Source organism: Drosophila elegans, unplaced genomic scaffold, assembly GCF_018152505.1.
Source record: "Drosophila elegans isolate 14027-0461.03 unplaced genomic scaffold, ASM1815250v1 contig_476, whole genome shotgun sequence".
Taxonomy (NCBI): Eukaryota; Metazoa; Arthropoda; class Insecta; order Diptera; family Drosophilidae; genus Drosophila; species Drosophila elegans.
The window spans coordinates 12,656,445-12,670,930 of NW_024545863.1; the positions used below are offsets into that span (position 1 = coordinate 12,656,445).

Here is a 14,486-nt window from a genome sequence, read left to right on the forward strand (position 1 = left end):
ATGGGGAAAATATAATTTATTCATTTTAGTGCCTAATGTTTTTGGTCGTAAGACATATACTTTATGAAGAAATCTTATTTTTAGTGAGTCTAAGGCTTATCTGATTAAACTAAGTTTTGAATTACTGATAAGACGAGTATTACAATTACAAATAACAGGAACAATTTAATGTTTTTACAACTTGTTATATTTTAGGCAAATGCCCAAACCACTACTGATTTTAAGTTCCTTTTAAGAGTTTAATAAAAACCCAAATAATTCCACAATTAAATAGCATATAATATACAACTATTTTAAATATACCTTTGCTGTTTTTTAACATATCAACCCGCGTTGCTCATCAACTGCAAGTGCAAGTGCAGTTAATTTTAATTACTGTTTATATATTTTTATTGCTTAATTTCAGTTGATCCCAGCGTGAATCCCAGTTGCTAGGGAAATGGCGAGTGCAGCGCTCTTGTTTGATTTTCGTAGCCATTTCCTTTTGCCTTTTGTTTAATATGTAGGCTTTCCGGGTGGCGGGGGGCGGTGGGCGTGGCGGACTGCCAATGCCATTGATGGCCTGCAATATTGAACGTGACAGTTGGCCTGTCGACCCACAGAGCTTGGCTCTCGCTCCTCGTTACAGGTGGCTGTCATGGCAAATGTTAATTTTAATAATGGCAGGGCAAAGCCGCCCGCCTCCTCCCGCTCCTCCCGCACCTTCGGCCTATATCGCCCACGATTCATAACAAATAAATGTATGAAAATCTTATGAAAATCGCATTCCAAGGGTCAAAGTCAGCAGAAACAAATCCCGGCCAGACAGCCATTCGAGCCATAAACCCGAAAAAAACTGTCTGCTTGTCGGCCAGTCGAACAACAAAGCAAAAGTTAACATTATAATTTTTAATATTTTTGCTTTTAGCCTCCTGGGCAGGACATCGTTTTGTTCGGGGGCCTTGGCTTTTGCCTTTGTATCTGGGTGTAAAGCTGTCAAATGCAGGGGAGCTGCTAGACAGGTCTTTGCTCAGGGTATTTGTGGGCGTAGGTGTGTGCGAGCCTGTTTAGGTGAGACTGCCAGCTGTGACGAGCCTTTGCAAATGTTGCAAAGCCTGGCCCACAAAAAGGATGTACAACACAGAGTCAAAATGTTGGGCCCAACTTGCTATCAAAATTGTAAGCCTATGAGAGGGATGTTTAAGGCCCTTGAAAAAATGTTTTAGAGCCCTAACATTCGAAATTTGTTATTACTAAAAACTAGTTCTTTTAACATTTTCCCTTAAGCTTTTCGAATAATTTTGTAGCTTTAAGTTAGCATCATCAAAAATCATATATTTTAAATTATTTACTTATGATTGAAGAGTTAATGTAAGAAAAAAATTTTTAGAATATAAAGACAATATGATATAAAAACTGAGTTTTTCTATTTTTCTTTCCCAAACGATTGGAAATTTTTCTCTGAGCGTGGAAAACCTTGGGGATCCCGTTCAGTGTCCTATTTAACCCAACCCACTCTTGCCGCCCTTCACATGCTGCTTTCAATTTCGGCGCCTTTTCGGTTTTAGCTTTTGGTTTTGATTCTTTTCTAAGACCCATTCTGCTTTTGCTGCCCCTCTGTGTGTCCTTCGACTTCACGCAGAGCTGGCAATTTTACGCCGCAGTACAGGTCCTGGCTCAAACGGAGCCTTTCCTTGGTTTCTGCCTGTCAGTTGTGCAGCTGTTGCTGTTGCTGTTGCTGTTGTCCTCGCTCCTGTTATTTATTTCCTTAAATTTCATTCCTGTTTCTTGCTTTCCTTTCTTTTTTTTTTTGTGTGCACTGACTTGTCCTGGAAGGGAAATCGAATTCGAATCACTTTCGGATATTTTTGGTTATAAAGTCGGAAATTTTTGCGACATTATTGTTTTCCACATTTTTCTAGTTTTCCGTTTTTTTTTTTTTTTTTTGCCGTTGCGCTTGTTTTCGTTGGTCCAAGCACTCACCTCCTTTTCCCATCTCTTCCTCTTTGTCTGCTCTGAAATTTATTGCTTCCAATTGAGTGCACGAAACGGCAGGAGCAACAACATCAACAAGGATCTGAGTCCTGGGCGGCAGGACTCGTGAACAGTTCGCGCTCGCCCTTGAGATACATGTGCGTTCGTATACGTATACATATACATATACGAATACGTATACGTATTCGTACTGGTGTCCATATCCATACCCATGTCGTTGTCTATGTCCTTATTCCCGAAAAACCCCGTCCACCCGCTGGCAACATATTGAAAAGGAAGCACATGTAAGCAAAATTGACAAGGCTAAAGGATATCGATGTCTGCTTATAATGTGCAACATATTAAACCTAAGCACACGTTCGCCAGCGAGCTCTATAAATAACAGCAGCGTGGATTCGAGGACATCAGCATGGGTGTGGGTGTGGGTTGGGTGTGGATGGCGCTCCACCTCCTTCCCTCACCCACAATCAAAGTTGCCGCCAAAACAGTTTTCACTTTGGATGCCATTATTTTGCTGCCCCCGCTTTTCACCTCCGATGTCCTTTGACTGGGGCCCTGCGGCTAATATATGAGCCCATGTCGCCCTGTTTGGCCTGCCTGGCATGCCGTTGTTTTGTTTTGCTTTGACCCACTCCTGGAGCCATGTCCTGGCTCCGAGTTCCAGGACTAGGCTGATGCGGCACCTACACTAGGAGAAAATTAAATCTACGAGTTACAAAAGTACATATATTCTATTAAGGGAAGCTGTCAAACAGAATGGCAAAATCATCAAAGATTTCGTGACAAACGTATACATACATTTTTTATAAAAAAAAGATTCATTGTTTCATTTAAGTTGTTTTTCAGTAGCTTAAAAAAAACTTTCGCTCACTGTAGTCTCCACCCGAACCGAGTTGATATTGATGATGTTATTAAAATAATAAATTATTTGAAAATTATGAACTGCTGCCATTTCTCATGAAGCTGTCGGCTCGATGGAGTGGAGAGAGTTGCCTCTGGAGGGGCTTATAAATCAAAAGGTAGCCTCAGTTGGCCAGCCCCGAAAAGGGCGGAACTTCTGTCAACCGCACCGACACACATTCACATACTTGAACTCTCAAAGAGACTATAAAATTAGCCGGTGCCTGCTAGCTAGCCTGGATTCAAATTCGACTGCCTCGCACGGGGGCACCTGCTTACCTGTAAAGTGGCTTGCCGGCGCTCTCACGGAACCACAGCACCATGTACACCCGATCGTCCTTCGCCTCCGGCTCGATGTCGCACGGCAAGGATGCGGTTCGTCCCAGGACGGCCTCCACGGCCACTGTGGAAACTGAAAGGGGGAGGGAAACACAATTATGAGTGCACTGCGGTAAAATAATCATATATGTGTGGTCTGGAAAGAAATAATGGCAGAGTCTTAGTGGTAGTGCTATTAACTTGGATGAAAATACACCAGAATGAGTTTGATTTCATTCCAAGAGAAAGTGACATATTAATTATAATAACACGTGATTAAGTTATTAATTTGTAATACAATTCAATTTCCTAAAAGACATCCCTTTTTGTTTTTCTGAGTAATCAGTTAGATAAAAAAAAACGTAATTCAAGAGAATTACAGCTCATAAATGAATAAATATCTAAGATTATTATTTCTTAACTAACTCCATTTTATAAAATTAATTATTCTTTGATTGAGTTTAAATATTAGTGTAAAACAAGTTGTTAGTTTGCTTTAATGACTTAATAGGTAATTAACTTGAACTGACAAACAAATGAACTAACAGTTTAGGTCAGAACTAAAAAAATGATTAATAAAAGTATGACTTATTTTTCCCGTAGTGTATCATTACCGTTTCCACCCAATGCAATTGAATGAAACGACAGGTGGAGTGGCACTTTTGAAATGTCATGACAAAACTATTGCCAAAGTCATTAACACAATATGAAAATGTCCTTTTTGCTCTGTGCCCGGGCTGAGCTTTTGGGGTGTTGCCACAATTACTTACGGACTCGATTCGACTCGACTCGACTCGACTCCTTCGTCGATTTCCTAGCAAATGTCAACAAAACGCTGCCTTTTAAGTGTCACGTTGAGACTGCCGTCCCACAAACGCGGAGCACGCAAGGCGGCAACCGCACGACAACCTCAACCATTGGACCACCCGACCATGGAACCTTCGAACCACCCAGATCCCTTCAACCACCCACCACCTCCTTTCAACCGCAATAGCCGCTGACGTTCATCGTTGTACTCGCATAATCACAACCAAGTACGTGAGTGGGAATATTAATGCCAAATTGAAGCCAACGACAACGACAACGACGACGATGACGTCGACAATGGTGATGACGATAGCCGGTCTGTGATTTCACGGCGGCCTCATCTTTTGCATTTAAACTGCCAATTGATGTCGCTGAAAATAGATAAATGCTAAGGGCATCGTCGTCGCTTCCGGATGGCTAAAACTCATTCCCAATCCCTATCCAATCTAGTGCTCCGATTTCCCCCATCTCCCATCCAATCCGGCAAAATGACAATGGATTAAAGTTGGCCGGCTGATTCCCAATTTCCCCACTGTCACACCCAAGTTAAAGTCCCTAATTGTCCTTTGGCGTGAGCAGGATCAAAGCGGTCGAAGGGGCGGGACTTGGCTGCTTAGTTTTTTGTGTCGTCACAAGTCGTAAATTAATAAGAGAAACATGAACTGTAAATGCATGCCCATCAATCAGCTGGATGAATAAAACATTAATAGCCATCAAAGAGTTGTCAATGAGTAGGGGAAATTGATAAAGATGGGATCAAGTTGTGACGATAGTATAGAGTAAACTAAAACAGAGCACATGGACGAAATACTGGGAATAGGTTTTTGTAACTTAAAGCTTATACAAACTATAGTCATTGCATCTTGTTGAAGGAAAGCAGTTCTCCTTTGTTTTGATTTGTATATAAAAAAGAAAAAAGCTTAGATGATATGTATTAAGTTCGTGTATCAATATCATAAAATTATTTTAAAAAGCGCAGTACAAGTGTAAGCAATGCCAAAGCTATAAAAAAGGGAATATGTGCTTCTTAATTTCTTTAAAAAAAAGGAGGAATCTTGTATGCTCGTTTGTGCCCATTAAAATAGTCCACTTACCCCAAGAATTTAAATATCAATCGAATTCCCCACGCAAATCAAAGAAAAGGACATGTTTGCCAACGATTGACGTTCGACAAACTCATACGAATCGATTTTGTTGCTTGAAATTGAAAATTCAATTGCTCACCTGTCCAGCTGTCAAAACCCAGAAACTCGAACACATCCATCATGAACCTATTTTACAGCCTGATGCTCATTAATACCCAAAAGGGAGCCGCACAATCGTGTTACGCGTAATTTAATTTCGGCAGCCACCAAACGAGTGAAAGGAATAAAAACACGGGGGCCCCAAAAGGTGGAAGTGCGGCAGAGCCATTGCTCAGCTTGCAGACGATGCCAAAAATTGTTGACATTTATTTAATATGCGCACGTTTTATAGAAAAGCAATTCCCAGTCGGATAATTTATGGCACACTACAGAAATTTGCACATGAAAACGCCGACCCAGAACCACCCACCGAAAAAGACTCGCCCACGCTGGAAAACTGACAATCGGACAAGCAGACAGATATACATCGTGTACTATATATGTGTATATGAATATGTGTTGGGGTACAGCTACAGCTGTATTGGTGAGGGGGCTGTCGCCGAACATGGTAGCAATTTTCGTGCGTTTGTAATTCCCATGTAAGATGTCAAATGCTCGACGAGCAGACTGAGTTAGGCCCATCTATATCAGTTGGCTAAAGCTCCTGCACTGAGAAAATCCTTTTCCTTTTTCTTTACCATTTCCATTTTCATTGATCGCAATATCTTAATATTTTTATTTTGAAGATTTCGTTTATTCAGTGTTTTTCAAAAACTATATTTTCATTTCTAATTTTTTGGTTATTCACGACTAGTTTTTTTTAGAATCAACAAGTTTTTATTGAACGATTTGAATACACCGTCTTTCATTAAACTTAATAATCCACAGCTCTTATTTGTTAAGGCGATAATCCTTAATTCATATAATTCGCTTTTAAATCTTTAATTTCGTTAAGAATTAAATTTATAATAAAACTAAGTCGAGGACCGTAGAGCCAGCACTTTTAAGCACTTGTAATGTACACTAGATTTAATTTACTTTAATATATATATAATAAAATTTTATTTATGAAACATAATTTACTTAAGTAGTAAGTCTACTTTCAAAACAACAAACATGTTTACAAAGAATATGCTTGAAACACATCGGTAAAATAAAGTTTTTCTTTTATAAATTTAATTCAATTGTATTTAATACTTTTTCTTTCTCATTTTCATTATACTTCGATTAAGCCGTTTTGCAGAACAAAGTCCTTTATTTTGTACACGATTTTATTCACAGTGTGCTAGTCCTGTTTCTGCCGCTGTCTCGAGGTCCCAAAGGCTGGCGGGCTGTTGCAGCAAATTGACATAATTTGTGATATGCGCCTCCGTCGCCGCCTCCGCCATTCGTCTGCGAGTTCTTCGTCCTTCGTCCTTTTTCTTCCCTTTCCTTTTCCAGCTCCATCACCATCACCATCATCAGCCTGCCGCTCGTCAGCGTCATCGTCGTCGTGAGCGTCGCGCAAGCGGAAGTGTGTAATGAGTGATTTGCCCGTGGGGCCCACATGGGAATCGAGGATGGAATGGCCGGAGCAGTTCCTCCCAATCCCAATCCCATTCCCGGCCAGAGACCACGGAATCAGGCAGGCAAAACCAACTGCCTGGATTTTGGACAAAGTGGCGCGTGCTGCGGCTTTGGTGGCAAGCTGCTTCTGGGGCTCTGAGGTCACCGGATTGGGCTGCCACAAGCGGCAACGGTTCAGCTCGGATAGACAAATGTCACTCCACTCACTCGCGCGTGTATGCCGTGGGGTAAGTATGTGTGCGAGGTCGTGCATGCGGCAAAATGGGTCAATTTCGGATTATTAGTGCAAATCGAAGGCAAAACTATTTTTGGGAAATTGATTTCAGCATTTTCTTTGTTTATCAATCGAAATTAATTTGCTTAGGCAAGTGGTTCTTGACAATAATAAATTTATTTATAACGGACAAGTCACTTACAAAAATATCTTAACTAGCTGACAGTTTTAAAACTATATTAATTAAGGATTAAACCGCAAAAATAATGCATTCAAGTTAACAAGACCATTTATGCCTTGAGGCAATCGGAACATCAAGACGAATATAGCTTTAATACTGATAACCTTTTTATTTAGCATTATGTAGAAAAGACAACTGAATTAAGTGATGAGTTCTGAAACAGAATGAAATGCCATATTCATATGAGGTTTATTATTCATTTAATATTTAGCAGCATAAGGTTAAGTTTGAGCGATTTAAAATTAGCTTTTTATTATGTAGTTGTTGTGCCAATCGAATCAAGACCTCTCCAGCGTTGTCCTTTGTCTGATATCAATAAAAGCTGATATTCAAGCGTGTAACCTTTACCTACATTAACGACATTTCACACATATGCACAAGGGAAGCACCAAGGCAAACATCTTAACAAGGGAATGAGAATTTCCTGCTGATTTCCGTTGGTTCCTATATGCTACGGTAACGTTTTTCCTGCGTTACCCAGTGTCATTTCACTTTTTATGCTGGCTAAAGTAGAAAACAAACACAAATTTCATTTGGCTGCACAACCGTCCTTTTTATACTTTTTTCTCCTATGAAAATTGCCAACAGCTAGGCAACACATACTTAGCACGCACCAAGGCGAGCACACAGATGCAAGGACTGAATGTGGATAGATGGCACAGACACATACACATACACATACACATACACACATACAGACAACGGCGACTACGGCACGTCGTTCGGCGCACTTGGGTTATGCACATAGTATTTATATTTATATAGAAAAGTCGCCGGTCCCAGCCCGCTCGCCCTATATAAACGAAAGAAGCTGTGAAACTTATGCAAATTGCATTTCAGTGTCTGCGCAAAAGCTCGACACAAAACACAGCGCGGCAGGAGGGGCACGGCATCAGCGCCTAAAAGTATGCAATGCTAACGCGTCTTGCTCCAAAAAGTTGTAGAAAATGCGCATAATGAAATCCATGGCTATGGCAGCACACTTGAATAAAAACCATCTTAAGATCGCAGGTTGAAATTAAAAGATTTTTGGTGAAAAAAACGTTGTCTTTAAAGCTTAAAATATGCAGGGGTCCTTTACATTCCAAATAAAATGAGGCTACACTAAATAAAACCTAGTACAACACGATGACATATTTTTGATATTTGTGTATAAAGTTAAATGCCCATAAATATTGAAGGAGAACAATATTTCGAATATCGATTGGGTCTTATCATCTGTATGTCTTTAAATACAATGCTAATAATTTAAAAAGGAAAACGTTTCCTTTAGAGTAAGTAGCTTAAAGGGACTTTATGTTTTTTTATTAAAAGTTTTTTATATAACGCATTAATCAACAAAGTTTGCTTTAAAAATAAAATCTCCATTAAACGCTTTTTACATAAAATCCGCTACAGACTTAAAGATTTCATTGGAGTGTGATTTCTTGCTTCCTATATTTGTACATATTTCTATATTTTAATTGTTTTGAAACCTTTACTTTCAGTGTAGGACCATGACAGCTTCTTAGCTTGACTTGACTTGGGCTGCTTGCCTTTTTCCACGTTCCACTTTCGTGGCAACGCTTTTGCTGCGCTTTGGCTTATACATTTTCCTCTTCTTGTTTTCGCTGGCGGTGTGTGTGTGTGTGTGCGAGTGTGTTCGGGTGTATGTTCGTTGTTGTTGTTTAAGAGAGCGCCAAAGTTTTTCTTCTCGTTTCACGCTACAACCGCAGGGATGCCAACAACGAGTCCTGAGCATGGTAATTTCTGCAGGTCCTGGATGGCCGCTTGTGTGTGTGTGTGTGTGTGAGTGCTTGTGAGCACTTAACTGTAGACACTTGTAAAAATAGTGTGCGACTGTAAAGGCTGCCACTGATGCCGACCCTGGCCGAAAGCTAGAGCCAAGCTAAAGCAGGTCACGTGTGGCATAAACGTGCCATTGCGTCAGTCGTTGCTGTTGCATTGTTATTGTTGTCTTGGGTGTAGGAAAATTCCTTAAATAAATATGTGTGCATATATGCACGATACTGTGTTAGCGTCTTTCACGACGTACACGTAAAGAAATTATTTGTAATTTTATTTTAGCAAAACAAATTGATACTGCACATATGGCAGAACATGCATTTTTCAAATCAATTTAAGCCAGCCAGATTTTGTTAAATATTAAAACCAATAAAACTAAGCGACTAGCTAAGAACTTTTGTTTCTCAATTTTTTTTCAAGGCATTAAATTAATTCTTTCCGTACTTTTGTGTAATTGAGATGAAAGTTAATAGCCAGCATAGCATACTTTAGAGCGCCCAAATCGCAAGCTAACAAAATGCCAGACAATGCCACGCACTTGGGATAGTGTGACGCATGTGGGTACATGGGTGTGTGTGTGTGTGTGTGTGTGTGCGGGAAAGTGAATGCCACTAAAAACAACAGCCCGGTGGCATTGTTGTTGCCGCTGCCGTAGTGCCTAAGTGGCACAAGGTAAAGTCGCACTGCTGCAGTCCCAGCTTTCATCCTCAGCCTCAGGATCTCACGTTCTCAGGTGTGCGGCGCCAGTGCCACGCCCTCGTTTTGTTTGCGGCGTGTGTGCAGCTGCAGCTGTATCTGTGTGTTTGCACTATTTGCACTAATTTAGTTGAAAAACAAACAAAGTCCTTTGTTCAATTTTCGCCTTTCAGATTCGAAGGCAGTGAGAATGTTCGAGTTGGGGAGTTTTGTTGCCACACTAAGAAAAATATATTCCTTAAAGGCCTGAAGGAGTTTTGTATGTATATGTATGTATGTTCCTTTTATTTCTTATTTTTATGGCACACTGAAATATTATTCCATTATTCCAATACATTCAAACAACAATGTTATTAGAAAATGTCTATCCAAATAAGAATAAATCGAATCGCAACATTGTCAAAGTTTTTCCTAATAATTGTTTAGCAATACTAATAATAGATAAGAAAGTTTCTGCTAAGAATAGACAAGTAAAGAATATCGTAGGTGAAAAATAAGAAGCAGTGTCCGCATACTATATGATTTAATTTTCTTGTTCAGTATTAAAATATTTATTCTAAAAGATTAATAATAAATTACTAATTATTAGTCAATAAAAATAACATGATTTCCTTGTTGTGTTCCACAAATTCTTCAGTTTTCAAAATCATTTTTCTTTGTGTACCCCTGAGTATCTTTGCCAGAGGCTGCATTTTTGATGCAGCTTAGTGGAGCAAGAAGAACAAGGCTCAAAACAGCCTCGGGAAAGTGTTAGCCCATTTTGCTCATACACCTCGCACTCGTATTTTTCCTCTCCGTAATTAGCAGAGTAATTTTTCTGTGCTTAAATTTTGCATAGCCCTGCAATTAGGGGCGCTTCATCCACTTTCCTCCTGGCTAGAGCTCGGCAATTAGCATGTCAATTGATGGCCCGAGTCAACAGACACAAATTCAATTTCGACATGATAAATAAAATGCCAGGGCCAAGAGCAGTAGCAATCGTGACAGTCATGATAGCAGTCACAAAAGTGGGGCAGTCGCAAATACTTTTACTTCTTTGTTGCCCCCGTAAAACAAGGAAAGAAATAAAAAAATGACAAGCAGGCACGCCGCTGCCTGTCTCCATTATTGTTGACCTTCAGCCTTGCCGCAGATGAGTGGGCGTTTGGTTATTGATTTCCCATTGCTGGTGGGGCACAGGCACAGTCACAGGCACGGGTACGGAAATCGATATGAGTGAATATGAGCGAGGTGGGTGCTTAAAGTCAAAAGAACTCGGGTCTTAAGGCAGAGAATTTCAAGCTTTCTCCGGTTGATCTGGCCAAAAGGTCAGGCGGTGTTGGCCCGAGGCTTGTGAATCAACTGGCTGGAGTTCAGATGCCGACCCCACAAACACTGACCTCCAGTTCGCAGCCTTGTGTAGTTTGATGCCTTGGATGCCAGGGATTACATCAATTACAGAGTGGGCTTTTCTTCAAACCGTCCTGACCGAAAAAGTAAGAATAACGAGTTGGGCAACAGTTACGAGCTGCCGCCGCCTTGCGACGCCCCAGTTTTACACTGCCACGCCCCCTGCCACTCTCCCACGCCCCCCTCCTAGCCGTCGTCGTCGTCATCGTTCCACTCGTTCGCACTGTGTACATTTGACCCGAAGTGCATTGGTCATCACGTGTGGCCATGTGTCTGCATTTGAGTGCACTTTGGTCAGCAATTATTTTACGTTGAGGTCGCATTAGAGGTGTTCGCCCTCGCTGCCAACAAAGTTGCCCTGGAAAAACCATGTGCCAGAGCGAGGGTCGCTTCAGCAGAGACAAAACAATGGAAATCCCTAAGAAATTTCCAAAATGTATGCTAAACAGATGAAAATATAACAAATTTGTAGTATTTATATTAACGACACGTTGAAATCGTAAGAACTAAGGTATTGTGAAGTTATTATAGTTACGACAACTTTTGACTTATTTAATCAGGCAAAGTTGTGGTGAAAGTTTGATGGATTACAAAGCAAAACTTTTTAACTACAAAATATGTAGAAAAAAAATGTACTTACGAAAATACATTTAAATATTTTTCACTTATACATATTGCATTTAATTTTAAGCATATTAGTGCTACACCCAAAAAAAATGAAAGTTTTCTTTTGATTCTTGTGACTTAAAAATAAACTACAGTCAGTATTAAGGTATAAGTTTACATTCAACACTAAATAATATAACCCCTTTACTATTTAGTTTCATATACCGAATTGTCTTACTTTTAAACCACATAAGATTTATTTTGATACTTTCGTGGTATACTTTAGTATTTAATATTAATATTGTTTAAAACTCATGTAACAATAGTTTAGTTTCTGTAACAACTATTTGTTGGATAAAGCCTATTTAAGTGCTTGTATATTTTAATTAAGGAGTTGTTTCTAGATGGCTTATGATATGGATATAATAAAAATTAACTAAGGCCCTTTTGGAATTGAATTTATATACATTGTTTTATGCATCAGCATCGCTAACCATAGTCATCAAAATGATTGCCCTGCCCTGATTCGTCAATCAACCCTCTGCAAGCCCGTTGGCTGGAAAAAAGCGACTCTTCGGACACCAGAACTAGTGCAGGCATAAAGTACAAGAGAGCTTGCCCAGATCTGCCATACCACCTAATGGTGGTCTCGTACACAAGGGATCGAAGAGCAAGGAGTCGGGATGCCATGGCATGGAATGGCATGGGCACAGGAAAACAGAGGGGAAGTTGGCAGCCCGCAGGAGGAGTTGGCCACTGGCAATGGCAATGGCAGTGGTCCTGGTCCTGGTCCTACATCTGGTCCTGGGACTAGAGAACTATGGCACTCCGACACTGGTTGGCAGCATATTGAAGTGCTGTTCGAAGCCAGCATTTTGCAGCTGCATTGTCATGTCAACCGATAAATTCACACATACGTGCCCGCATACCAGCAAACAATTGGCACCTTTGGCTATCCTTTTTTTGCGCCTGGGCCACGTCGCAATTGGAGCAGCTGCTCGGAGCTCGAAGACCCGAAAATCCAGAGCCAGAGTAAAGTGTGTGCACTGAACTGTTAGTTATGTTTGCTGGCAGGCTGGCAGGCAGACTGGTAGACTGGTAGACTGGCAGGCAGTCGGCTCACGGGTCGCATACGTAACGTTTCCGCTGCTTGACTACTGAGCGGAATGTCTATCAACTCAATAGGTTCGCCTTTTTTTCCTGGCCAAAAGGGATTTGTGTGCGTGGAATCGCGCCAGCGATGATAATAGCGCCAATTGACAGTCCGGCCAAAACTGTGTGGGCCGCATAATTTAGTGGCTTCATAAAAACTGCCGCAAAAAAACAAAAGTTACACAAAAAGGACAAGAGGGGGCTTCCAGTAGAGAAGGGATTTTCAGTCAGCTTAATTATACTGTTTGCAGAAAAACAATTCAGTGATGACTACAATGGCAACATTTCTACTTGATGCTCTATTTCAGCAAAGAGTTTAACATCAGATTATAAGGGGGCAATTTTTTTTTTATTTGTACATGTTAAAAAAATAATTTATTTTTCATCTGTTGAAATCATCTTTATTTCAGATAAAAGCATGTTTAACACCAAAATTTAAGCGTAACCTTTATGCAAATGCTTTTTTCTTTAATTAATTAATTACTTTGATAACGTTATGACTTGTATATCGTTAAGTAATATATAAATGTTAATTGTTAATTGAGTTTCACCTTTAGTCCTGACAATTGAATAAGACTTAAATATATTTCAATTGACAACTAATTAAGTTTTTGTCTCAATCTGTTTACGGTTCTGTTAAGAAACGGAATTTATTTAAGTTTAGTTTGTTAGGACTCGTCACTTGTAATCATACAAAACTGTATGCCCTGATTAAACAGTAGATGCAATTAAAATAGTTGGCAATGAAAAATGAGACATAAATTATTCAAATTTTTATTTAAGCAACCCAACCAAATGCACCCTGTTTCGCAGCCAGTAAATTAAATAATTCAATTTGTTATGACCGCATTCAAAGAGTATAAGTCGCATGTTTAATTTAGCAGCAAAAAGTTTCCAAATTGCTGTACCCAGCATCTAGACATAAAAACAATGTTTTGCATCAGGCAAAAAATCTCGCTGATTCGCTGCACTAATTGAAGCCATACGAATGGGCATTATATTGGCATTATCCCATTCATGGTGGGATTTCAGTTGTTGTTAATCAGTTTTAATTACTCCGCCCCCATTTGTAACGCATGTGTGCAGTTGTGGGCGTGTCATAGATTACAATGTGTGCAATTTTCAGAGTCGCATGCAGTGTGGCCATATAAAAAGCCGCAGCATACTTATGCCAGAGCCTCAAAAAGTTTCGCCAGAATGCCTATGGCAAACATTTTGGCAAAGATTTTCGCAGAGCTCTGCGATTTGCAGACAGTTAGACAAGGCAAAAGTTTTCCGCCTCCTTGGGGTCCTTGTGTGAGAGGGGGCGTGGTCTGAGTACTGAGCATGAGTGTGTGTGTGTGTGTGTGCTGCAGTGGAATTTGCAATTATTGCCGCTTAGCACAAAAATTCCTTGAATGCCTGCGTGCCCACATTGAAAGCAGCAACTTGGCAAAATTATTGTCAAGAGTTTTCGCCCACCGCCATGAATGACAAAAATGAATTTTAATAAAGTTGAGCAAATATTTGCATATTTGCCGGGGCGCTAAAAACTTTCATTGACTAACTTTTGCCAGACAATAAACCAATTGGATTTCACTGCTGGCATTTCGATTTACATGTGATGCGGGTCACGCTAATTAGCTTTCGGCTTCGGCATCGTAAGCCAGAAACACTAAAGTCAATATTATGCCAAAGCCCGTCCAAATATTTGCCCTGGGCCTTAGTTCCCGAA

The 14,486-nt window shown here is 40.2% G+C and overlaps 1 protein-coding gene across 1 annotated transcript in view; it reads right to left on the reverse strand.

Moving 5' to 3' along the window:
• The window catches only part of LOC108148286, a 111,388-nt gene that overhangs the window by 42,773 nt on the left and 54,129 nt on the right, over positions 1 to 14,486 (reverse strand). Inside the window, exon 3 of the mRNA XM_017275251.2 lies at positions 3,154 to 3,286. Coding sequence (XP_017130740.2) covers positions 3,154 to 3,286 — 133 coding nt within the window. The remainder of the gene's footprint in view (positions 1 to 3,153; positions 3,287 to 14,486) is intronic.